The sequence below is a fragment of the Jaculus jaculus genome, chromosome 14, assembly GCF_020740685.1.
Source record: "Jaculus jaculus isolate mJacJac1 chromosome 14, mJacJac1.mat.Y.cur, whole genome shotgun sequence".
In the NCBI taxonomy this organism is placed as follows: Eukaryota; Metazoa; Chordata; class Mammalia; order Rodentia; family Dipodidae; genus Jaculus; species Jaculus jaculus.
In genome coordinates, this window is record NC_059115.1 from 32,418,894 (window position 1) to 32,446,420 (window position 27,527).

The 27,527-nt window shown below is 42.0% G+C and overlaps 1 protein-coding gene and 3 pseudogenes across 1 annotated transcript; 1 reads left to right on the top strand and 3 right to left on the bottom strand.

Annotated features, from left to right (window-relative positions):
• Positions 1 to 4,650: 4,650 nt before the first annotated feature.
• LOC101612454 lies at positions 4,651 to 8,513 on the bottom strand (annotated as a pseudogene).
• On the top strand, positions 8,512 to 12,324 carry LOC101612163 (annotated as a pseudogene).
• Positions 12,325 to 15,312: 2,988 nt separating this feature from the next.
• LOC123454655 lies at positions 15,313 to 16,486 on the bottom strand (annotated as a pseudogene).
• Positions 16,487 to 21,461: 4,975 nt separating this feature from the next.
• On the bottom strand, positions 21,462 to 21,754 carry LOC123454870 (small nuclear ribonucleoprotein G-like). The gene has a single exon (XM_045134554.1). The coding sequence runs from the start codon at positions 21,752 to 21,754 to the stop codon at positions 21,566 to 21,568; it is 189 nt and encodes a 62-aa protein (XP_044990489.1). The 3' UTR covers positions 21,462 to 21,565.
• Between the last annotated feature and the right edge of the window lie 5,773 nt (positions 21,755 to 27,527).

Below are 27,527 nucleotides of genomic sequence, written 5' to 3' on the forward strand. Positions count from 1 at the left end.
AGCTTCCCCTCAAGTATATAAACCAAAATAAATCTTTTCTCCCCCCACAAGCAGCTCTTGGTAGGGTGTTTTCTGCAGCAATGTAAGCATGACTGCAACAATAGTCATGTACCACCACAACCAATTTATGAGGTGCTTGGGAGAGAACCCAAGACCTCATGTGTGCTAGGCAGTCACTCTCACAACCAAGCTATATCCCCAGCAGAAAAAAAAAAGTTTGAAAAAATATTTATTTATTTTTATTTATTTGAGAGAAAGAGGGAGAGAATGGGTGCACCAGGGCCTCCCGACATTGCAAACAAGCTCCAGATGCGTGTGCCATGCACCACCTTGTGCATCTAGCTTACATGGATCCTAGGGAATTGAACCTGGGTCCTTTGGCTTTTTAGGCAAGCATCTTAACTGCTAAGATACCTCGCCAGGCCCCCCAAAACACTTGTCTCTTAAAAAAAATATCAAATCTTAGCCAGGCATAGTGGCACACACCTTTAATCTCAGCACTCAGGAGGCAAAGGTGGGAAGATTGCCGTGAGTTCAAAGCTACTCTGAGATTATAGCGATTTCCAGGTTGAAAGGCCCAAGAATTCAGAAGCTCAGAAATACTATCACGCTCCAAGGGGAGCTTAAGCAGGCCCCTGCATACCTCAAACTCCAGGCTTTACTCTCTGTTGGAAGCAAGTAAAGAATCCCTCTTCTCATTATATCAGAGCCCACTCCTAATATAAAACTAGGTAAAATGGCATGAGATAGCCCTCAAGGATGGGAAATGAGTAATGAAGTGAACCACTTATTTGGTTTCTGTAAATAGCCTGCACTATAAGCCTTACACTATAAGCCTTAATAGCCCACACTGTTAACCTTAGTAGCTCGCACCATAAGCTGTAGCAGCCTGCCTCAGACCACCAAGGTCATAGGAGGCTGATACCATACTCTGCTACCCCCACCTAAGGAATTACACAAGTGCTGACCTCCAAGGTCATAGGAGACTGGAACCACACTCTGCTACTCCCACCCAAGGACCTGCGCAAATGCTGACCACCAAGGTCATAAACTAATTGGCTTAGAAACTATGGGGTGGCACCAACTGACTGGCTAACACCCTGCGGGGCTCCTAATATTAGAAAATGATTGGTCTAAGGCACAGGCTTTGTTAGAAACCCTATAAAAACTGTCCTGTTCCTGCATTCAGGGCTCTGCAGTCCTCTACCCCTGTGCGGTGTACGACTGTGGGCCCCAGCGCGCTTGGAATAAAATCCTCTTGCAGTTTGCATCAAGACCGCTTCTCGTGAGTGAGTGATTTGGGGTGTCGCCTTATCCGGGCAGAGCATGGGGACCCCCTGCGGGGGTTTTTTCCTACAAGGTCAGCCTGGGCTAGACTGAGATTTTACCTAAAAAAAAAAAAAAAAAAGTCTGGAGGGATTTCTTAGTGGTTAAGGTGTTTGCCTGCAAAGCCAAAGGACCCAGATTTGATTCCCCAGGATCCATGTTAGCCAGATGCATAAGGGAGTTCGTTTGCAGTGGCTGGAATCCCTGGAGCACCCATTTTCTCCCTCTTTCTCTGTCAAATAAATAAAAATAAAATAGTTTAAAAAATCAGATATTCAGAGTTTATATTCCTGTCAGTAAGTTTAGCTATGCTACTTGCTGAAAAAGCTGATCAAGATGTCCTATAGCAAGCACTTGGAAGGCTGAAGCAGGTAGATGGCCTTGAGTTCAAAGCCAGTTTGAAGCCGGGCATGGTGGCGTACACCTTTAATCCCAGCACTCAGGAGGCAGAGGTAGGAGGATCGCCATGAATTCAAGGCCACCCTGAAACTACATAGTTAATTCCAGGTCAGCCTGGACCAGAGTGAGACCCTACCTCAAAAAACAAAAACAAAAACAAAAATAAAAAACAAAGCCAACTTGATCTACATAGTAAGTTCAGGATAGCCAGGGCTACAGAGTGAAAAACCTGTCTCAAAAAAATAAAATAGGGCTGGAGAGATGGTTTAGCAGTTAAGGTGCTTGCCTGTGATGCCTAAGGACCCATGTTCAACTATCAGATCTCATGTAAGCCAGACACACAAAGATGAGTAAAGCCCAAGGTTGCACATGCCCATTTAGCTGGCGCAAGCATCTTGAGTTCAATTTCAGTGGCGGAGGCCCTGGTACACCAATTATCTCTCTCAAAAAAAAATATATATATATTATATATATATTTATATATATGTGCTGGGATTACAGGTGTGAGTTATCATGCCTGGCTTCACCTCAATTTTTTTTTCTTTTCTTAAAAAAGTATTTATTTGAGAGAGAGGCAGATAAAGAGGATGGGCACATCAGGGCCTTCAGCCACTGCAAATAAACTCCAGACACATGTGCCACCTTGTGCATCTGGCTTACATGAGTCCTGGGGAATAAAACCTGGGTCCTTTGCCTTCAAACACCTTAACTGCTAAGCCATCTCTTCAGCTCTGTCCCACTTTTTAGTCTTAAGAATTTGAGGTTGAGCTGGAGAGATGGCTTAGAGTTAAGGCACTTGCCTGCAAAGTTAAAGGCCCCAGGTTCAACTCCCCAGGACCCACTTAAGCCAGATGCACAAGGTGGCGCATGTGTATGGAGTTTGTTGGCAAGGACTGAAGTCCTTGGCACACCCATTCTCTCTACCTCTTTCTCTTTCCCTCTCTCTCAAATAATAAAAATTAGCTGGGCGCAGTGGTGCATGCCTTTAATCCCAGCCCTTGGGAAGCAGAGGTAGGAGGATTGTCATGAGTTCCAGGCTACCCTGAGAATACAGTATGAATTCTAAGTCAGCCTGGACTAGAATGAGACCCTACCTTGAAAAACCAAAAAATAAAATAATAATAATAATAAGTGGGACAAATTAATCCTTCAAGATTCAGTTCAGTTCCTGGTACTTTCTCAACAGCAATTGCAGTGGCATAAGACCCCCTTGGGGAATCTGTCTGTAAACCTCACATCTAAGTCCTGTAAAGAGCAGCTGCTGGGTGGGCTGTAGGGCATCACCCTCTAAGGTGGTCTTGTCCAGCTAACAACAGGAGCTTCCAATGACTCCCCAGGAAGCTCAGGCAGGCTCTGCGCGGGGGCAGCTCTCCAGCACATACTCACCATTCCTTCTTTGACTACCCCTGCTCCTTCTTTGTTGCTCTAGAAGGCAAGCGTGCTAGTTAACAGGGAAAGGCTTCCAGTTTAACTGCAGTCTGATTTCTCAGTGTCCTAGAGCTCAGCAATACTATCTTACCATCTAGCTCTTATCATCATGTATGTACAATTTTTATTTTTTTGAGGTAGGGTCTCTCTCTAGCCCAGGCTGACCTTGAATTCACTATATAGTCTCAGGCTAGTCTAGAACTCATAGCAATCCTATCTTGGCTTCCCCAGTACTGGAATTAAAGGCATGTGTCACCAACTCACCTGGCCATACTCAACTTATTTATTTGAGAGCTTGTTTGGAGGTTCTAGGAAGGTAGTGCAGGTACTCTATACTCTTGACCGAGACCAGTCCTGCTCCATTTGGAGAAGGTTGTCCTCTTTTTTTTTTTTTTTTTTTTTAAATTTTTTTTGGTCATTTTTTATTTATGAGCGACAGACACAGAGAGAAAGACAGATAGAGGAAGAGAGAGAGAATGGGCGCGCCAGGGCTTCCAGCCTCTGCAAACGAACTCCAGACGCGTGCACCCCCCTGTGCATCTGGCTAACGTGGGACCTGGGGAACCGAGCCTCGAACCGGGGTCCTTAGGCTTCACAGGCAAGCACTTAACCGCTAAGCCATCTCTCCAGCCCAAGGTTGTCCTCTTTGACCAAACATTGTTAAAAAAAATTTTTGTTGTTCTTTTTGAATTATTTATTTATTTATTTGAGAGCAACAGGCAGAGAGAAAGAGGCAGATAGAGAGAGGGAATGGGCGAGCCAGGGCCTCCAGCCACTGCAAAATGAACTCCAGACGCGTGGGCCCCCTTGTGCATCTGGCTAACGTGGGTCCTGGGGAATCGAGCCTCCAACCGCGATCCTTAGGCTTCACAGGCAAGTGCTTAACCGCTAAGCCCTGACCAAGCATTTTTTGAAGGCTGCTGCTAAACTCCTTTCCCTTTGAAAAAAAAAAAAGCAAATTTCAAGTCATGATAGTGCAAGAGGTAAGTTTTTGATTTACAGAATATTTATAGACTAATTGTGATTAGTCTATAAATAATTTCCAATTCATTGAAAAGAACAGAAACTGCATTGACAAGTTTAATTTTGCCTAAATTTACCAGTGCATCCAGGAATCACACACCAGGATTAGGATAGTTTGATTATCTGTGATTCTGTGAGCCCCGCACATCGCGTCTGGAGGGAGGGTAGGACCAGCGAATGGACGGACGGACAGACGGACCGAGGCCCCACAGGCTCTGTGCTGTGCATCACTCTCTCCTCTGCAGTCACAGTACCCGAGAAAGCAGTTCTCCCCCAGATTCGGTCCTCAACCAACTTTCAACACGACTCTTATGAAGAAAGCAGTGCGGAATGGAAGACTCGTTTGTTCAGTTAATCTGGGAGGTCTGAGTGTTCTGGGCTCCGCGCCGGCATGTGTCACAGATGTGGCTCTTCTGAATGTGAGTACTCACTACCGAAGGGCTCCGCGGGTCAAATTTTTCGCAGCCACTGTCGTCAGTCATCACCTCTGTCCCCTGCTGCTCTGTGGGACGCGAGCAGGTCGGCTGGTTTCTGGAGTCTTCAGTCCGGCCCTCGTGGAAGCCCATGGCCTGATGGCTGGCCATGAAGACACTCCTTTCCATGCGAGAGAGGCTCAGAGTACTTTCTAGGTTGTTTGGGTGAAAATCAGAGTAAGGGGGAGGAGGATAGGAGGGCTCTGGGTCTCCAAGTTGACGTCTACCTTCAGCTGCAAACCCAGAACAGGCCATCGGAGGACTGAACGCTGGCCCCACACTTTCAGCTGACCTCTGTCTGCTTAACATCGTCTGTTGCAATCGTCTTTCTTGTTCCTTTTCATTCTTCCTGAGTGATTTGTCTTCTTAATTTGTTCACTTCTGCCTGACAAGATTAAACACCCGCTCACTCTTTTCTACATCCGCACTCACTGCCTGCACTTTCTCCTGAAGTGCATTATAAACTTGATAAAGAGCCCTGATGTCTTTCAAGACTCCATCCTTGTCAAAAAAGTCAGTGCCATGTTCTTTGATAACTTTGGAAAAACTCTGAGAAGTGTTTGGCACTGAAGATAATTTGTATTCCTGCTAGCTAGTATTGCCTAGATTGGGAATAGCAAGTGATATCCTTTGATTATACCTGCGATTTGGTGTAAAGAGAACATATTCTAAAGCATGAGTGGGATTATTGGCAATGGAGATGAAACTAAAGAGAAGGAAGACAAGGTCGGGCATGCTGAGGATGCGGGTGAGCTGCTTGTGGATAACCTGCTCTCCATATGACATTGTGTGTTTCACTGGAAAATCTGTACCACTGATAACCTTCTTCCTTTGATATTTAAGAATTCTGTCCAAACTCTTCATTAACTTTGCTTGCGTAGTCATAAAAACTAAAAAGTTTAGAACAAGGCTGATGATTGCAGATACCTTGTACTGTGTGGCACTTCTGTATGCTTGTCTTATTTATCCTCCTCTTTGTCTGGAAGGCAGAAGTACACCTGGATATTCCTTTCTCTGCCTAGCTCAGTCCTCAATCATGACATTTTTAATAGATGTTTGCAATTACTTGTAGAAATTCTGTGTTGCTGATTTGTGAGTCCCTGATGCTAACTTTCCTTTTTTTTTTTTTTAATTTTTTATTTATTTCTTTGAGAGCGACAGACACAGAGAGAAAGACAGATAGAGGGAGAGAGAGAGAATGGGCCCAGGGCTTCCAGCCTCTGCAAACGAACTCCAGACACGTGCGCCCCCTTGTGCATCTGGCTAACGTGGGACCTGGGGAACCAAGCCTCGAACCGGGGTCCTTAGGCTTCATAGGCAAGCGCTTAACCGCTAAGCCATCTCTCCAGCCCCTAACTTTCCTTTTGCCTTACTTCTCCTAGCAGAAATCCTTCGTGGTCTGAGTTGCTTCGGCACTGTGGAAATACACAGCGCTGAAGGTGCAGTTGGAGATGGGAACCGCCGTGATGGAAAGCTCTTAGATGTTCTTTTTGTGTAATATGATTTTAATTTATATATTTATTGGGGGACAGATAGAGAAAGAGAGAATGGGCATGTCAGGGCCTTTAAGCCACTGTAAATGAACTACAGACACATGTGCCACCTTGTGCAACGGGCTTACCTGGGCCCTGGGGAATTGAACTTGGATTCTTTGGCTTTGCAGGCAAGTGACTTAACTGCTAAACCATCCCTCCTTTCGTGTAATATGAAAAGCACCAATAAGAAAGACATGGGATTTAAAAAAAAAAAAAAAGCAGGTCATGGTGGCACGCAGGAGGCAGAGGAAGGGGGATCACCAGGAGTTTGAGGCCACTCTGAGACTACATAGTGAATTCCTGGACAATCTGGCCTAGAGTGTGACCCTACCTTGAACCCCTCCCCTCAAAAAAAAACCACAAAAAACATGTGAGCCAGGCATGATGGTGCATGCCTTTAATCCCAGCATTCACCAAGCAGAGGTAAGAGGCTTACTGTGAGTTTGAGGCCAGCCTGAAACTACATAGTGAGTTCCAGGTCAGCCTTGAAAAAATAACTAAAATAAAAAGAAAAGAAAAGAAAAGAAAAGAAAAGAAAAGAAAAGAAAAGAAAAGAAAAGAAAAGACATAAGGATGGGAAGTACAAAGGTGAATTGGTCCAGTGTGGTAACAATAGAAAGTAAGTAAAGATATTTTTGTGCTTTTGTAAATTTACTTTTCAACATTGAATTTTGTTTGTTTGTTTGTTTTCCCAAGGTAGGGTCTCACTCTAGCTCAGGCTGACCTGGATGGAATTCACTATGGAGTCTGAGGGTGGCCTTGAACTCCTGGTGATCCCTCTCTGCCTCCCAAGTCCTAGGATAAAAGGCATGAACCACCATACCAGGCTCATTTAAAATTTTTTGTTGTTGTTTATTTTTATTTATTTATTTGAGAGCAACAGACAGACAGAGAAAGAGGCAGAGACAGAGAGAGAATGGGCATGGCAGGGCCTCCAGCCAGAGCAAAAGAACTCCAGTTGCATGCACCGATTTGTGCATATGGCTTACTGGGTCCTGGGGAATCAAGCCTCAAACCAGAGTCCTTAGGCTTCACAGGCAAGTGCTTAACCTCTAAGCCATCTCTCCAGCCCTGAATTTTTTTTTTTTTTTTTTTTTTTTTTTTTTTTTGAGGTAGGGTCTCACTCTAGCTCAGGCTGACCTGGAATTCACTATGTAGTTTCAGGCTGGCCTCAAATTTAGGGTGAACCTTCTACTTCTGCTTCCCAAGTGCTGGAATTAAAGGCATGTGCCACCACACCCAGCTTCACATTGAATCAAAATTTTTTTTGTTTGTTTATCAAGGTAGGGTTTTACTCTAGTCCAGGCTGACCTGGAATTCACTATGTAGTCTCAGGGTGGCCTTGAACTCACATTGATCCTCCTACCTCTGCCTTCCGAGTGCTGGGATTAAATGCGATTAAAAATGGAACCAAGTCACCAAATAGAGGTTTGTGGTGTGTTTTTTTTTTTTTCCTATAAAGGGTTGGGGGCTCTTTCTCCCTATATAATAGAATCATTGCTATATACTGTTAAGCCATTGATAGACATATAGACAGACAAAGAGTGGTTATGTTTATCATGAATCCAATCTTTAGGGCCCCAATCAATAATAGAACAGTTTTCCAATCTGGTACATGTCCTGTAGGGCTCCAACACATTTGCCATGGGACATATATATATATATATACATATATATATATATATATATATATATATATATATATATATATACACACAGGATGAGGGTCTGTATGAACAGAGCAGCAGAGTGTGGGGGGCTGAAACAAATAGTTTCTTTGGGGCTGGAGAGATGGCTTAGTGGTTAAGGCACTTGCCTGCAAAGCCAAAGGACCCAGGTTCAACTCTCCAGGGCCCACATAAGCACATGCATCTGGAGTTTGTTTGCAGTGGCTGGAGGCCCTGGCATGCCCATTCTCTCTCTCTACCTGCCTATTTCTGTATATTTCTCTCAAAGAAAAAAAAATTAAAATTAACCTTTTAAAAAAATAGTTTCTTTGTCATTTGTATAACTACCTGCAACCAAAAATTCAGTTTGGCTGGTTTTTAAGTGGAGCTTGGGTATAAGGCATAAATTATTAGAACCCATGCATATTGACAAATGAATGGACCAATAATCAATTTCTGAGGGTGAAATGTGAGTAAGATTAAACTGGCTGTAAATTTCAGAAGGCTGTATGCCTCCTAGCCAAGAAGTGAGGCTATGGAAAATAGGGAGGGGCAGATCCGTCCCAGTCATCAGCTCCCATAAAGGGAGGTCAGCAAGGAAAGCCCAGTATGAGTTCCCTTTGACCCCAGGTCATTACCACATAGGAGATGACTGCCACCATGTCCACAAGCACAATGGCAGGATTTTAGGTTGTCCTGACACAGAACCACCTCAGTCTCATGGGAGTCTCTTCAGACTCTGTCAGGCCACAAAAGGCCCTTCCTGGTCTGCAACAGGAGCAGAGGGCTAGGCATGATTGTTTTGGTTTTCCTGAGTTTGAGCATCCATGAGACAGACCATCTTTTTGAACAAAAATAAAATGAAAAGTAATGATAGTAGCATGTAGTTCAGTCATGTGTGACTCTGGCCTTAACCCTTATTCCACCTCTTTTTGTTTAAATAAACTGTTTTTTTATATACCATGTGTCTTTTTTGGTCTAAATATGCCTAAAATAGCGCTTGGGAGGCTGAGGGAGGAGGATCACTGTGAGTTCAAGGTCAAGCCGAGACTACATAGTGAATCCAGATCAGCCTGGGCTAGAGCGAGACCCTGCCTCAACAACAACAGCAACAACAAAATGTTCAAGAATTTCATTCTAGCCCAGGCTGACCTGGAATTCACTATGCAGTCTTGGCCTGACCTTGAACTCACAGTGATCCTCCTACCTCTGCCTCTTGAGTGCTGAGATTAAAGGTATGTGCCACCATGCCCAGATGCCTTTTTAAAATGAAAACATACCTTAGTTTGTAATTTTATTTCTTTATATTGAATGGTCTCTTATTATTATTATTTTTATTATCATTATTATTGTTATAATTTAGAAATTAAAGCAAAAACCGTGGAAAATGTATTTTATAGAAAGCGTAACAGTTATAAATACAGACAAAATACATTAACAGTCCTGTGGGCTGTTAATAAATTTAAATTAATTAATTTGTTAAAGATTTAAGTCATAATATAAATCTAAAAGGTAACTTTAAAATTTTTGTAATAAGTATGGAGAAGCATTAAGCCAAAAGCTTAGAAATGAATTATTTTAGATATATTGTAAGTCTGATTTTAGCAATTTAGTATTATCCATGTACCATGTGTGTGTGTGTGGGGGGGGGGGTTCAAGATAGGGTCTTGCTCTAGCCCAGGCTGACCTGGAATTCACTATGTAATTTCAGGGTGGCCTTGAACTCACTGTAATCCTCCAACCTTTGCATCTCAAGTGCTGGGATTAAAGGGGTGTGCAACCATGCTGAGCTATCCATGTACTTTTTATTTTTTTAAATATTTTATTTTTTATTTATTTGAAAAAGAGGCAGAGAGGGAAAGAGAGTGAGAGAGAGAGTGAGAGAGAGAGAGAGAGAGAGAGAGAGAGAGAGAGAGAGAGAGAGAATGGGCATGCTAGGGCCTTTAGTACTGCAGACAAACTCCAGATGCATGCACCACCTTGTGCATCTGGTTTTTGTGGATCCTGGAGAATTGAACCTGGGTCCTTTGGCTTTGCAGGCAAGTGTCTTAACCACTAAGCCATTTCTCTAGCCCCCATTTACCTTTTTTAAAAATATTTTTATTTATTTATTAGAAAGAGAGAATGGTCACTCCAGCGCCTCTAGCCACTGTAAATGAACTCCAGATGCATGAGCCACCTTGTGCATCTGGCTTACATGGGATCTGGAGAGCTGAACCTAGATTTTTAGGTTTTGCAGGCAAGTGTCTTAACTGCTAAGCCATCTCCCCACCCCTAAAAAATATTTTTTTTTATTTATTTAAGAGAAAGAGGCAGAAAGGGGGTAGGGAGAGAAAGGGCACATCAGAGCCTCCAGCCACTGCAAAAGAACTCCAGACACATGTGCTACCTTGTGCATCTGGCTTATGTGGGTTCTGGGGAATCAAACTAAGGTCCTTTGGCTTTGTAAGAAAGTGCCTTAACCATTAAGCCTTCTCTCCAGCCCTACCCATGTACTTTTGAACATTTAATGGACATAAGTTTAGTTACACATGAAGACAAACTACCTGAAACATAAACAGAACAGCATAACAAATGAGATGAGTTCTAAGTCAATGTTACTATATTTATAGTATAGACAATATACATCACCCTTAGCCACAAAGGCCACTGTTAAGGCCAAATAAATCTGGAGTTTTAAAATTTGTCATTAGTTTTAAAATCAAACAATTATGTTAATTGTTATTTTTTTACAGCACTAAGTAATAGGGCATCAGCTATACAAAGTTAGAAGTGACATATTTTTGTTTGTCTTTGGGAAAACTCTGACATTGAGGGAACAATTATAAATCAAGTGAGGGTCTTTTTATCCTCATTTTCCCCACCCATTATGGAGTTGTCAACAGCTCCATTACCATTACTATATACCTTGTATCACTGTATTGTTTTGTGTTAAAGTTTTAGTAGCTACCTTGGCAAGGCATTTTTTTTTTTTGTATACTTTCTTATTTATTTAATTGAAAGTGATGGACACAGAGAGATAGAAAGAAGCAGATAGAGAGAGAATGGACATGCCAGGGCCTCCAGCCACTGCAAACTAACTCCAGATGCATGTGCCCCCTTGTGCATCTGGCTAACGTGGGTCCTGGAGAATCGAGCCTTGAACCAGGGTCCTTAGACCTCACAGGCGAGCTCTTAACTGCTAAACCATCTCTCCAGCCCAAGGCATTTTTTTTTTACCTTAAAATAACTTTATGTTATATCTAGAGAAAAATTAAAATATCAAATAACACCCTCCAGGTGAGGACATTTTTCTATGAGAGGAGAGAATAAAATCTTGAAGCAAGCTGGGCGTGGTGGCGCATGCCTTTAATCCCAGCACTCGGGAGGCAGAGGTAGGAGGATCGCCATGAGTTCAAGGCCACCCTGAGACTACAGAGTTAATTCCAGGTCAGCCTGGACCAGAGTGAGACCCTACCTCGAAAAACCAAAAAAAAAAAAAAAAAAAAAAAAATCTTGAAGCAGAGACTCTTGTTTTGAGGGCCAGTCTAAGCAATGAGGACTTTTTGTGAAATTAGAATTGAGATAGGTGGGCTGGAGAGACTATCAGTGGTTAAGGCACCTCATCCACCAGGCACTTCGTACAAGTAAATTTGAAGAAAAAGATGATAGTGTGCCTAAGTTGGAGCAGCTCAACAGCCTGGATTGTACGACTAACATGAATCTAGTGCTTACAAAGCAATATGGAACTATTATTATTAGAAACCTTTCAGTGGAACTTATGCCTTCCAACAGCTGCCCATTTCATTGAATATTATCTCTCTGAAGCAGTACATGAAACAGATCTTCATGATGGCTGGCCAATGATTTGCTTAGAAAAAACTAAACTCTACATGGCCAAGTATGCAGATTACTTCCTGGAAGTGTCTCCACAGAGTATGCCTTTCTAAATCATGCACCTTCTGTAGTAGCTGCTGCATGTGTGGCTCCTTCGAGGATTATACTTGGTCTTTCTCCAGCATGGCCTACGAGACTGCATCGCCTTACTGCTTACTCCTGGGATTTCTTAGTGCAGTGTATTGAGCGGCTATTAATTGCTCACAATAATGACGTGAAAGAAGCAATCAAACAGAGAGGACAGACAGGTTCTCAGTCAGCAGAGCTGGGTGTGTTCCAGACAGCCTCCCACCCCTCGCTGCCAGTTCACTTTCAGCAACCTCAGTATCTTCCCCAGACCTCCCTATAGTAATGCCATTCTCTATCAGAACCACCAAGCTGCTGGCAGATTGTCTCTACTACGCACACCTCATCTTACACACTACAGACATGTCCTTCTGGCTTTCAAACTAGTGTTCAAAACCTTGGGCACATGCAGACTGGTGTTGGGATGTCCCTGGCAATACCAGTGGAAGTTAAGCCCTGTCTGTTTCCTATAATCAGAGCTATCAAGTAAATGAACATTACCCATGTATTACTCCATGTTTTTTTTTTTAAATTTTAAAATTTTTGTTCATTTTTATTTATTTATTTATTTATTTGAGAGTGACAGACACAGAGAGAAAGACAGATAGAGGGGAAGAGAGAGAATGGGCGCGCCAGGGCTTCCAGCCACTGCAAACGAACTCCAGATGCATGCGCCCCCTTGTGCATCTGGCTAACGTGGGACCTGGGGAACCGAGCCTTGAACCGGGGTCCTTAGGCTTCACAGGCAAGCGCTTAACCGCTAAGCCATCTCCCTACCCAAATTTTTAAATTTTTATTAACATTTTCCATGATTATAAAAAAATATCCCATGGTAATTCCCTCTACTCCATGTTTTGAAAGGTGATTATTTGTACGGGTTATAACTGACCCAGACTATTTTGTGACTTGTAGCTCTCAGGCAAGCTTTTTGTAAACCACTCTTCAGAAGGAAAAGGGATCCAAATAACACCAGAACTCTTCAGGTACCAGCACCAGGAAGACTTTTGATATACCATGAATACCTAGGAGGACTAAGCAAACCCTCTAAGTGTGCGTGTCAAATCCTGTTACAACAAATCCCTGTGTGACAAAAAATACTCAAGTCCTGGTGGGTGATCCAAATATTTCAAAACACTCCACACAGCAGAAAACTTGGACAGAATCAATTTGCCATCCTGAGATTTGACCTGTAGTAGGCTTTGGACCTTATTATGGCGTATATGTCAAAGACTAGTGTTTATCTGTGGTCTTGCCAACAATGTCTTTTATGAAAGAATGTTACAGTATTAATTTTTGAACATACCTTTTTTAATTCAGGAGTTTTGAATTTTATTTTATGACCTACATAAAGTCCAGTAGGTTTACTATGGAGTGGAGGGTATCCAGGGTAGTACTCAGGTTCTGGTAATACAGTACTTTGTTATGAGGAGGATGGTTTTATAAACAACTTTAGATTCCAGCTAGTTAGTGTACACAAGCAAGGGTACTGCTTACAAAATGTATTTCATCATTTTCATTAGGTTGGCCCCACAACTGCCTGGAACATTTCATTATGTTGTTAGTGAATGAGAACAGCAATAATTGTCATTACAGCAAGGGCAACTTGGGTATAAAACATCTGGAGAGAATAAACTTAAAAAGTGAAAAATGTAATAACTGATAAACTATACACATTGTGCTCTTATCCATGGGAAAAGAGAGATTTGCTGGAGGGAAACTTTCTGGTTTGAAAGGTATATCTGTGTATGTGGTTTTTTTTTAATGGCACTTGAAATAGAAGGTAATCTGTGTGGCAGATACGTGACTGCCAAAGTGTGTATTGGAAAAAACTCATTATTATAAAGATGTGGGTTTGCAGCAGGAGTCTCAGTAATCAAACCAACAGCCTTTGTGAGGAAGGGATGGGGTCCCCATGGATGAATGTTGCTGGGTGGATTCTGCCAGCATATAAACCAACTCTTGTTATTGGAATAAAGTTTAACATTAACTGAAAAACATTATGGATGTATTGCCATAATTTTTGTTCTTAAATATTGGTACGATCTTGTATATTGTTTGTAGTTTTATAAAGCCATTTATTATTGTAGCAGATAGTTTGTATTTAAGGGCTGGAGAGATGGCTTAGTGGTTCAGGTACTTGCCTACAGAGCCAAAGGACCCAGGTTTGATTCCTCAGTACCTCTGTTAGCCAGATGCACAAGGTAGCACATGAATCTGGAGTTTGTTTGCAGGTGGTGGAGGCCATGGCACGCCCATTCTCTCTTTCTCCCTCCCTCTTTCTCTTCCTCTGTCAAATAAATAAAAATAATATATTAAATAAATAAATATTTTCAAAGATTGTATTTAGAGGGAGGGAATTACCATGGGATTTTTTTAATAATCATGGGAAATGCTAATAAAAATTTAAAAATTTTAAAAAGAAGATTGTATTTAATTTATGGAAGTCCAACAAACCTAAATATTTTATTGTTAAAATTTTATTTATTTTTAATTTTTTTTCTGTTATTTTCTGTTCTGTTTTTTATTTTCTTCATTTCTTTCATTTTTTAAAAATTTTTATTAACATTTTCCATGATTATAAAATATATCCCATGGTATTCCCTCCCTCCCCACCCCCACACTTTCCCATTTGAAATTCCATTCTCCATCATTAAAATTTTATTTTTTCATTAATTTTTTTAAAGTTAAAATCCAAAACTTTATCCAAGTCACCACTTAAACAGGATTTTTTTTTCTTTTGAGGTAAGGTCTCACTCTAGTTCTGACCTGAAATTCACTATGTAGTAGTCTCAGAGTGGCCTCGAACTCACAGTGATCCTCCTACCTCTGCCTCCTGAGTGCCGGGATTAAAGGCCTGCACCACCATACCTAGCTGCTGCTGCTTCTTTTCCTTCTTCTTCTTAATATTATTATTATTATTATTATTATTATTATTATTATTATTATTATGAGAGAGAGACAGAAAGAGGGAGAGAGAGACCAGCTCCAGACGCATGTGCCCCCTTGTGCGCATGTGTGACATTGCAGGCTTGCATCGCTTGCATCTATCTGGCTACTGGGACCTGGAGATTCAAACAAGCGTTCTCAGGTTTCTTCACAGGCAAGTGCCTTAACCACTAAACCATCTCTATAGCCCTTAAACGGGAGTCCTTAGAATGAGATACCTACTGTAAGACACACACCAACACTAAGTAGTTGTCAAGGGCACTCCACTACCTCTCCTGACAAGCTTGTTTCTGCTCTGACATTCTGCTGAAAGAACAATTCAAGGTGCAACCTAGGGCACAGGCCTGGGGAAAGCTGAGGCTGTGGAAGTAGCCTGATGGAGCTGCAAAGTGGTCATCAGGAAAGTAAGTTTGATCAACAGCAAAAGTACTTGAATTTAAGTGATGGTTTCAGACTGAAGAGAGCAGAAGGTACACTTTCCATACATGAACACAAGGGAAAGGCCATCCAAGGACTGGCATCCACTACCAGCTTGAATCTTCTAACCGTGACTTCATCTGAGTCAGGTGTCCCTCAACAGCAAAGTACTGAAGAAAATCGCTTTGGACTGTAGCCCTGAATCCCAGGTAAGGACTGTTTCTTGGCATAGAGAAACCCAGAGTTCTGGACTTGCAGAAACAAGCACGTTCTAAAGGTCATGTATTTGTTTCTCTACCAGTACTGTGCCACTGATTCTTGCATAAAATTCTGAAAGGCTGGCTCTTCCCGGCTTTCCTCTGCGACTCTGTGGTCGATGTCGTCAGTGTCACTGTCAGCTTCCTCGTCCTCTTCATCCAAAGTTCCTTGAGTCAGGATCAAGTCATAAGGGTCCAGCACAGGAGAAGTCCTGTCTTTGCTGGTCCCTGTGTCCAAGGCTATGGAGCCCATATCTTTCTGAAGATATTCCAGTTGCTGTTCACCTTGTACACTTGCCAGTGATTTCTCTAGACGTTCGTATTCAGGATGAGCCTCCCTTTCATATTCTTCTGCAGCACTGGTGACTTGCACAGAGTTCTTTGAAGCCATTGCCCACCACAGCACAGACACCCACCACTCTGAGTGAGCTGTAGAGCTCATCTAACACCAGGCTCATTGAACGAGTCAAGTTACTGACATATGTTGTCTCTTGATTCAAGGCATCTTGGAAAGCCTAAAAATCCTGCATTCATTCCACCACAAAGCTATGATCAATGATGTCAGTTTTGTTCAAGACCAAAAATGAAAGGTCACTGGGTTTAGTACTTTGAGACGTGTCTATTACATAGATGACCACTGTTGGAAATGAGGATGCCAGGGCCTCAGTGATGATTGTCCCAGAAGCTGGCCAGGTGAATGCCTCAATCTGCCCAGGTGTGTCAATCAAGACATATTTGAATGTATTCTAGGCCTTTTCAATAAATGTCATTACCTGATCAAATCTGTTAGGAAAGAGATTGAGTGATGTCACTATACCACTATTTGGCCCAAGTCCATATTGCTTCATGACTTCACTATACTTCACAGTGTCCCAAATATCAATATTGGCAGGAAGGGGACTTCATGTCCGGCTGGGTCCAGGTTAATCACATAAGGTGGAGAACCTTGGCTATGCAGGTGTCCTGTACAAAGGTGGTTTTTCCAGATCCTGCTATGCCCAACATGAGCAGACACATGGGAGCTGAGGAGCCGAGGAAGCTTGTGGCTGCTCAGGAGCCAACAGTGCTACCATTCCCCGCCGCCATGCCCACCACATGCCTTTTTAATTAATTTATTTTTTTATTTATTAGAGAAAGAGAGAGAATAGGCACACCAGGGCTTCCAGCCACTGCAAATGAACACATGCTCCATAATGTGCAGCTGGCTTACGTGGGATCTGGAGAATCGAATGTGGGTCCTTAGGCTTCATAGGCAAGTGCCTTAACCTCTAAGCCATCTCTCCAGTCCCAAACCTAAATATCTTAAACTAAACCAATTATTAAGGAAAAACTTACCAACCCAATTATTTAAAAAAATCTGTACTCAAGCCGGGCATGGTGGTGCATGCCTTTAATCCAAGCACTCGGGAGGCAGAGGTAGGAGGATCACCACGAGTTCAAGGCCACGCTGATACTACATGGAGAATTCCAGGTCAGCCTGAGCTAGAGTGAGACCCTACCTTGAAAAACAAAACAAAACAAAACAAAATCTGTACTCATGGAAGTAAAATAATTCTTTTAAACTAAGGCACTAAAAGGGTGGTGTAACTCCCATTGAAATTGTCTTATGAGGCTGGAGAGATGGCTTAGCAGTTAAAGCACTTGCCTGAAAAGCCTAAAAATACAAGTTTGATTTCCCAGGACCCACGTAAGCCAGATGCACAAGATGGCACATGCATCTGGAGTTCATTTACGGTGGCTAGAGGCCCTGATGTGCCCATTCTCCCCCACTTCTCAAATAAATAAAAGTAAAATATATTTTAAAAATAGCCAGGTGGTGGTGGCGCACACCTTTAATCCCAGCACTTGGGAGGCAGAGGTAGGTGGACTGCCAAGTTTGAGGCCACCCTGAGACTACATAGTTAATTCCAGGTCAGACTGGGCTAGAGTGAGACCCGACCTCAAAAAACCACACACACACACACACACACACACACACACACACACACACACACAAATGTTGAGCATGAGGCTGGAGAAATGGCTTAGTGGTTAAGGCAAATGGATGTGCAAAGGCCTCCTGCCACTGAATTAAACTCCAAATGCATGCACCACTTTTTGCATCTGGCTTTACATGGGTACTGGGGAACTGAACCTAGGTCGTTAGGCTTTGCAGACAAGCATTAACTGCTGAGCCATCTCTCCAGCCCTACAAAATGTTTTAAAATCTGATTCTTTCATATAGCTTGTTTGTAATGTCTCCGGTAGTAAAGTAACTCAATATGGCATGGCAAAAATATATAGATTAAATGTAATATTTTTGTTTTCTTTTCCAGTTTCCAACTACAAACTTGTTGAAACTTGAGGTAAGACCTACCTCTATTCCAGGTTGACAGGCCTGCCTCAAATTTATAGATATCTTTTTACTTTTGTCTTTCAAATGTAGAGATTAAAGCCTTGTGCAATCACATCTTGTAAGTCTAGCTATTTTTGGTCTTTATTTTTAGTTAATTAATTATTATTATTATTATTATTAGTTTTTCAAGGTAGGGTCTCACTCTAGCTCAGGCTGTCCTGGAATTCACTATGTAGTCTCAGGGTAGCCTTGAACTCATGGTGATTTTCCTACCTCTGCCTCCCGAGTGCTGGGATTAAATGCATGCGCCACCACACCCGGCTATTTTTTTTTTAATTTTTAAATTATTTATTGATTGATTGATTGATTATTTATTTATTTTTATCTGAGACAGAGAAAGAGGGAGAGAGAAAGAGAATGAATGGGCATGACAGGGCCTCCAGCCACTGCAAACCAACTCCATATGCATGCGCCCCCTTGTGCATCTAGCTTGTGTGGGTCCTGGGGAATCGAACCTTTATCCTTTTGCTTCACAGACAAGTGTCTTAATCACTAAGCCATTGCTCCAGAGCTTGTCTTTATTTATTTATTTATTTTGTTTTGTTCGAGGTAGGATCTCACTCTGGCCCAGGCTGACCTGGAATTCACTATGTAGTCTCAGGATGGTCTTGAACTCAACAGCAATCCTCCTACTTTTGCCTCCTGAGTGCTGGGATTAAAGGTGTGCGCCGCCATGCCTGGTTCTATAAATTTTAAATCTATATCCTGTTTAAAATATTTTAATTTCATATCCAAACATATCCTCAGCAAAAGAAATACCTCAGGTGGCATCACCATACCTGATCTAAAGCTATACTACAAAGCCATAGTAATAAAAACAGCATGGTACTGGCATAAAAACAGGAGTATAGACCAATGGAATAGACTTGAGGACCCGGAGTTTGGGTCCAGCAACTATAGCTACTTGATATTCGACAAAGGCCCAAACAATATAGGCTGGAAAAAAGATAGCATCTTCAACAAACGGTGCTGGACAAACTGGATAACCACATGCAGGAAACTAAAACTTGATCCACACACTTCACCGTGCACTACACTCAAATCCAAATGGATCAAAGACCTCAACATAAGACCAGAAACTCTAATACTACTGGAAGAAAATTTAGGAAGTACTTCCCATGATATAGGAATGGAAAAAGACTTCCTGAACAAAACCCCAGTGGCTCAAGTTCTTAAACAGTCACTCAACCAATGGGATCATATGAAACTGAAGAGTTTCTTTACAGACAAGCATATAAGCAAAGCCAATAGAATTCCCACACAGTGGGAGAAAATATTTGCAGGTTATCCAACTGATAGAGGCCTTATTTCTAGAATTTACAAAGAACTCAAAAGTCTAAACAATAAGAAGATAAATACCTCACTCACAAAATGGGGTGCAGAGTTGAACAGGCAATTCACAGAGGAAGAAATACAAATGGCAAACACACACTTAAGAAAATGTTCATCATCCCTAATCATCAGAGAAATGCAAATTAAAACAACTATGAGATTCCACCTTACCCCAATAAGGATAGCCAACATCAAAAAGTCAAATGAAAATAAATGCTGGCGAGGATGTGGAGAAGCAGGGACACTCATTCACTGTTGGTGGGAATGCAGGATGGTATAACCACTCTGGAAAGCAATATGGAGACTCCTAAAAAAGCTGACTATAGAAATACCAACAGACCCAGTTACTTACTGGGCATCTACCCTAAAACCTTCAAACCAAAGGCCAGAGAGATTTGCTCAACCATGTTTGTAGCGGCTCAATTCGTAATAGCTAAAAGCTGGAATCAACCCAGATGTCCATCATTAGAAGAATGGATAACAAAGATGTGGTATATCTACACAATGGAATTCTATACAGCAGTAAGAAAAAACGACACAAAGAAATTTGAGGAAAAATGGTTGAACCTGGAACAGATCATTCTCAGTGAACTTACCCAATCACAGAAAAAAAATCGACACATAGTCTCACTCATCTACAACACCTAACCTGAATCTACCCAAGATACCTTACATACTCAGCAAGCACCTCATGGACTAGACAATAGGATGGAAGGGAGGGCATCGAAGGGTGGAAAACAGTAATCTGGACCCAAATGGCAATGCTACCATAAAATTCTACTTCCTAAAAGACAGACCAAATGGCTGAACCTTCACTAGACCTTTACAGGAAACACCTGAACCACAAGACACTGGAGCGGGTAGGATCAAGACTAACCTAAATCTTCTACATCTTCCCTCCCTCCCTCTCCCCCTCTCCCCTCTATCTCTCTCCTCTCTAACTCTTGTATATTAGTTATGTTTTTCCCCAATTTATCAGTGGGCACTGGCCTGTAACCCCCACTTCCAGCTTGGGGCTACCATCCACAATGAGCTGTTGATCAGAGAAACCTACAAGGTTTCCCAAAACAATGACAGACTTCTGTCAGAGTACTTGATGACCCACCAAAGGCCAGTGGTAAGACCCTATTGCTGAAGACTCCATATGCAGCTGATACACAAAATCGAACAGCATGGCTGGAAGCCAGGAGAGAGTCATTCCCCAGACAGTCAGCGTGTCTAGTGTCAGAAGGCGCTACATGGGCGACTGGGGGAAACGACCAATAACTGTCCAAGCAACTCATTGTCTAATCTAATTAGCAACAAATAACCTGACGTGATGCCCACACAAGTGCAATAGTGGCACACAGCCATGGTGAGGAACCAACTACTCTTGATTTGGCTAACCGATCCACCCAGTGGTACTAGACCCATAGCTGGAGCTGGGAAACAAGTCAGAACCATACCCAAACACAAGCCCACTCTACAATATCAAGCTACCATCAATCATGGGGTACAAGAGGGCCTACACCTATCAATCTGTCTATCAAAAAGGTAAGTGTTATTTCAATTTTCTGGGTGCTAACTTACTCTCCGTTGGAGAATCTGCTTCTCTTTTTCAGATAGATGCAGATCCTATGGAGACAGCTGCCCCAACATACCTCAAAAGGGGCCCAACTGAAACTAAGGACAATTGGTGAAACAAGCAAGGGTGATGTTTTCCTGTGAACCGGATACCAGCACAAAGGGGAAGGAGACCAACGCAGAGAAAAATCAACTCCTACCAAATCAGAGAGCCAGAGCCTCAGAGGCTCCCAACACCTCAGCACTGAAGCAGACCAAAAATGAACCCAACATGGCTCAGGGAAATCTTGTGGAAGAGGGGGCGGAAAGAATGTCAGAGTCACATGTTGGGTCATGATTTGCAGAGACATTTAGCATACCAATAACTGGGGACTAACTCCACAATGCACGACCCATTTACACTAACAAGGAGGGTCTAATGGGAGGGGTTAGATCATAGATGAGCCTAAACAATGGTACCAAACTGCCTGTATTTGATGAAAAGAAAACTAATAAATCAAATTAAAAAAAATATTTTAATTTACTTTTTGAGAGACAGAATGGGTGGACCAGAACCTCCAGCCACTGCAGAGGAACTCCAGACTCATGCACCACCTTATTCATCTGGTTTATGTGGGTCCTGGGGAATCAAACTTAGATCCTTTGGCTTTGCAAGCAAACGCCTTAACTGCTAAGCCATTCCCCCAGCCCTAAATCTATATCATTTTTAAATTGTATTTTTCAAAAAGTTTAATATGAAAAAGTACATGACTTGATTTCACATCAATAGTAAAATAGGCCTTTTGAGAAGGGGGCATGAATTCCTCTGAAAAGCCACTGTTTAAACTCGTTCCAAAGCTTTCAACATGATGATGCCATTTCCTCATATGACCACCATCCCAATATTATTTTGCTGCCCACTAGTTGCCATTTCCACACATTCATCGATCACAAGATTGATGAAGGGATCAAATCCCCGCAGTATTCCTTGGACATGTCTGCTGCCATTTAATTTCAGTGATAACTTCTCATCCATAAGTTTCTTCAGCTTGGAAGGATGGGCCTTGCTCATGGCAGCTTGTCCGCAGGACCCGCGCTCCTCACCAGGGGGTTTACAGCCAGTCTTGTGCCCTAAATCTTATATTTTAAAAAAGATATGACTTAATAGAAATAGACCTTGAGCCAGGCGTGGTGGCGCACGCCTTTAATCCCAGCACTCGGGAGGCAGAGGTAGGAGGATCTCCGAGAGTTCGAGGCCACCCTGAGACTACATAGTGAATTCCAGGTCAGCCTGAGCCAGAGTGAGACCCTGCCTCGAAAAACAAAACAAAAAAAAAAACAAAAAAAAAAAAAAAAAAAAAGAAATAGACCTTAAACATACTGTTTGGAAGGAGGAGAGCACAGATAAACAGGCAATAACTTTTAAATCTTAATATTACACTGTAAGTTAAAATTGATCTAAAAATATAAAACATTATTTTAATATTTAACAACAAAGACATCTTTCTTACATATCAATAGGTTTACCCAGATTCTTTTTTTTTTGGGGGGGGGGGTTGGTTTTTCTGAGGTAGGGTCTCACTCTAGCCCAGGCTGACCTGGAATTCACTATGTAGTCTCAGGGTGACCTTGAACTCATGGAGATCCTCCTACCTCTGCCTCCCAAGTGCTGGGATTAAAGGCATGTGCCATCATACCTTAACATAAAAATCCCCAACAAGCACATAAAATAAAATTTTATATTTGGTACTTGTATTTCATCCTGAAAAAGAAATCCACTGTAATCTAAATTAAAGGACCTTTAGAATATATTTAGAGGTATTTTGGTATTTTATTTTTGTTACCTATGATCATATAAAAATGGGATAGAATTGTTGTAAAACCTGTTTGGGAAAGAAATCATTATTAAAATTTATACATCTGAGCTAGAGAGATGGCTTAGCAGTTAAGGAACTTGCCCACAAAGCCAAAGGACCCAGGTTCAATCCCCCGGGACCCACGTAAGCCAGATAAACATGGTGGTGCATGAGTTTGTTTAAAGCGGCAGAAGGCCCTGGTGCACCTATTCTCATTCTATCTATATATCTATCTGCCACTTTCTCTCTTTAAAAAAATGTATGTATCCAATAAATGTTAATATCTATAGCCTAACTGATGCTTATGTATTATGATTCCAATGAATATTACATTGCCCAAACAAGTAGCATTTATGATTTTATGAGTCATCTAGTAAATCCAAAAATAACATTTGTATAGGTTTTAAGAAGTTAACATTAGCCAAGAGAAAAATGGCTGTTAGCACTTCTGTTGTCCCTGTGGCAGTGGCCGTGGCTGTAATCCCCAGCGTGGCCACTAATGTAGATTTCTCGGAGTCATGGGAGATTAAAAAGCAGCTGCTGTTGATTGTTTCCTCACCCGGGTGCAGGGCCTGTTGCACAGTAGAAAATGATCCCCCAAGCTGGCCTTCCCCCTTCCAGCGCTGCCCCTGACCAAGCTGCAGCCACTGTTGCCCATGGCTGAGACCCACCAAATGACCCTGAGCTTTCATCAGTGTCACCTTTTCCTGACTGACCTGCTAGAGGACATTTGGTTAATGCATGGTCCATCCACACCTTTGATCAACTACTTGAGGCTACTGAAATCCTTTGGTCACAGGACATTATGTCTTTTCAGCCTCACCAGATTGAACTCTTCACTCTCGCCCTTCATTTTGCCCTTCACCAGGATTGCTCATACTCTGCCCCATCCTTCCCCTTGGTCTCACTTCATACCATTAACATTCTAATCATAAAATGTCACTTCTACTTCCACTCACCTTACTCTTTCTACCCTCTCTATTAATTTCCAACTCTTCCCAAAGATTATAGCTTCTGCTTACACCTTACCTGACACATATGTGCCCTTTGTATCCCTAATAGGATCTGCCACCACAGGATCTCACCTTTCATGTCCTGACACCATAATTGGCCCTATTAAATGGAATAAGGATGATCAAGGAATATTTCGCCAAGATACCATACAGGGACCATGAAGAAAATCTCACAAATCAATCGAAAAGAGATAACAAACTACAGTATCTATAAAACTCTTACTAGCCCTCAAGACTCAGGGATAGATTCTTTCTTTCTTTCTTTTTTTTTTGTTTTGTTTTGTTTTGTTTTTCTTTTTTTTTTTCAATATTTTTTTGTTGTTCATTTATTATTTATTTATTTGAGAGCGACAGACACAGAGAGAAAGACAGATAGAGGGAGAGAGAGAGAATGGGCGCGCCAGGGCTTCCAGCCTCTGCAAACGAACTCCAGACACGTGCGCCCCCTTGTGCATCTGGCTAACGTGGGACCTGGGGAACCGAGCCTCGAACCGGGGTCCTTAGGCTTCACAGGCAAGCGCTTAACCGCCAAGCCATCTCTCCAGCCCTTGTTTTGTTTTTCGAGGTAGCATCTCACTCTGGCCCAGACTGACCTGGAGATCACTATGGAGTCTCAGGGTGGCCTTGAACTCACTGCGATCCTCCTACTTCTGCTTCCTGAGTGCTGGGATTAAAAGCATGGGCCACCATGCCCGGCTAGATTCTTGTATTAAACTTCAAAGGAGATTCCCCATAGATACAGATTACTCAAAGACCTTAAACTTAAGTATGTCCATGAGCCCCCTAGAGTCCTTAAATACTCAAAACTTCTGGGTATAATTGCTGTTGACACATGAACAAATGTTCTATTTGCCTACAAAAACAAAACAACAACAACAACAGAAAACTCAGTCCATCAACTGTTAACTAATAACCTCAGGGACCTGTCAATCAGATATAATAAATATGTTAATGTCACTGGGGACAAAATTACAACACAAGACTATCCTGTACTCCATTCTGAGCCAGCACTCCCAATCTCTTTAATGATCCAACAACACTGTTTACACATCAACTGTACCCTCCTCCTAATTTCCTCTAGACCCTCAACTCCTAATTGTTCTATTAAAAGAAATATTTCTTTACCTTATGGCAAACATCTACCTAAGGGATGGGTCTTCCTCTGAGGCCAAACAACCTACCAGGCCCTTCCTGCCAAATTATCTGAAATCTGTTCCACTGGACAGATCCTTCCCTTACTACTTTCCCTAACCCCTTCTAGAGAAATTATCATGAGCTTGCCCGCCAATTGTGATGATAATTTAATCTTATTATATCCAAAACAGGTAACCATCACATCAGCCTTTTTTCTGCCTGTTTCAGGCCTTGTGACAGGAATACAAAAGGAAATCTCAAAATTGGCCTGTGTTTTCAGTAAGACTGCTAATGTCACTGCATGAGTTCTGGCAGAAATTAACCAAAAAATAAAAGAACTCCAGATCTCAATATTACAAAATGGAACTACTACTAATTTCCTATTATTAAAACATCATATTGAAAGCTTGGCATGGTGGTGTATGCCTTTAATCCCAGCACTTGGGAGGCAGAGGTAGGAGGACTGCCATGAGTTCAAGACCACCCTGAGACTACATAGTTAATTCCAGGTCAGCCTGAGCTAGAGTGAGACCCTACCTCAAAAAACAAACAAACAGGGCTGGAGAGATGGCTTAGTGGTTAAGCGCTTGCCTGTAAAGCCTAAGGACCCCGGTTCAAGGCTCGGTTCCCCAGGTCCCATGTTAGCCAGATGCACAAGGGGGCGCACGCGTCTGGAGTTCATTTGCAGTGGCTGGAGGCCCTGGCGCGCCCATTCTCTCTCTCTCCCTCTATCTGTCTTTCTATGTCTGTCGCTCTCAAATTAAAAAAAAAAAAAATGAACAAAAAAAACCCCAAACAAACAAAAAATCATATTGGATGTCAACAATTCCCTGGAATATACTGTTTCAACATCATAGATAATCCTAATATTGCTGGGCGTGGTGGTGCATGCCTTTAATCCCAGCACTTGGGAGGCAGAGGTAGGAGGACTGCCATGAGTTCAAGGCCACCCTGAGACTACAGAGTGAATTCCAGGTCAGCCTGGACTAGAGAAAGACCCTTCCTTGAAAAACCAAAAAAAAATCCTAATATTATTCAACAACAGATAAGTAAGAAATCAAGCAATAAATTAACAAAATCCATGAGTAATTTTTGGTCAGACTTAGGGCAATGGTTTCCATGGTTAAGCTCTTTACTGAGTCCCATTGTTACGATTCTGCTAATCGTTACTCCCTCTGCTAATTCTCTCTCCCTCTTTTTTTGTTTTGTTTTGTTTTGTTTTGTTTTGTTTTGTTTTGATTTGATTTGATTTGCTTTGGTTTTGGAGGTAGGCTCAGGCTGACCTGGAATTCACTATGTAATCTCAGGGTGGCCTCGAACTCAGGGTGATTCTCCTACCTCTGCCTCCCCAGTGCTGGGATTAAAGGCATGCACCACCAGGCCTGGCTTAATTCTATTTTTTTGGTCCTTACATACTCAGATACCTCACTAAATTCCTCAAAGACAGAATACACACCTTCACTTCACAGTGAGTCACTAAATTTCTCATGGCCACTTAATATCAGCCCCTGAACATCCAACTTCCACAGGACTACATGGGACACCCCAAGATTTACTACCCTTCCCAGCAAAAAGTAGTTGGAGAAGAGCTTGTCACCCCCATTCTGGCCATGCAGTCCTCCCCTAAATGCCCCACTCATTCCCAGTTCTCCCCAATCTTTTTTATCTTTCTGGAGTCTGGACTGAAGGGTTAATAGCCTTCTATGAAAACTAGAAGGAACTAAAGAGCTAACAGCTATCCCTAAGACTAGCAAGCAATAAAGAAGCCTCAGAGGCATGTGGCCTTGAAAGGCCTAACTACTCCCCATGATTGATAAACTTCCCTTAGCCCAGAAAACCTTGAGGAAACAAAAACCATCTGGTGGGATATCCTCCCTAGACAAGTTTGCTAAAAAAGCTTATTCTGAGCAAGGACACAAATAACTACAGTTCTTTATCTACTTTCCTTGGACCTGCAGCTGGCACAGTGTTTTTCTTAGGATCCTCCTTATAAGTTTAAACCCCAGCCTACTTCAGTGCTTCAGCCTTCATCCTGTGGGAAGCCTACTGCCCCTCACTGTACCTCTCAATAAACAATCTGTCTGTAGAGATCATGTCTGATGTTCTCTTTTGCTTTTCTCTTACATTTTCCTTATACCTGGTGTGCCCGTTCCCTCTCTCAAATAAATAATAAATAATATTAAAATTAAAAAGTCAAGTTTACTTAAATTTATGAATATGTAATTAGAAGGCCTTTTAATATGTCACCAAAACATTCACATCACATACATTCACACTTTAAGTTGGTATATCAAAAGTATTTTGTTTTATTATTTTTTTTTAATTTTATTAGCATTTTCCATGATTATAAAAAAATCCCATGGTAATTCCCTCCCTCCCCCCGCCCACACTTTCCCCTTTGAAATTCCATTCTCCATCATATTACCTCCCCATCACAATCATTGTACTTACATATATACATATTGTATATATTACATATATACAATATCAACCTATTAAGTACCCTCCTCCCTTCCTTTCTCTTCCCTTTATGTCTCCTTTTTAACTTTTTAACTTACTGGCCTCTGCTACTAAGTATTTTCATTCTCACGCAGAAGCCCAATCATCTGTAGCTAGGATCCACATATGAGAGAGAACATGTGGTGCTTGGCTTTCTGGGCCTGGGTTTATTTATTTATTTATTTTTATTTATTTATTTTTATTTATTTATTTTTTTTGAAGCAGGGTCTCACTCTAGCTCAGGCTGACCTGGAATTTACTATGTAGTCTCAGGGTGGCCTTGAACTCTCAGCAATCCTCCTACCTCTGCCTCCCAAGTGCTGGGATTAAAGGTGTGTGCTAT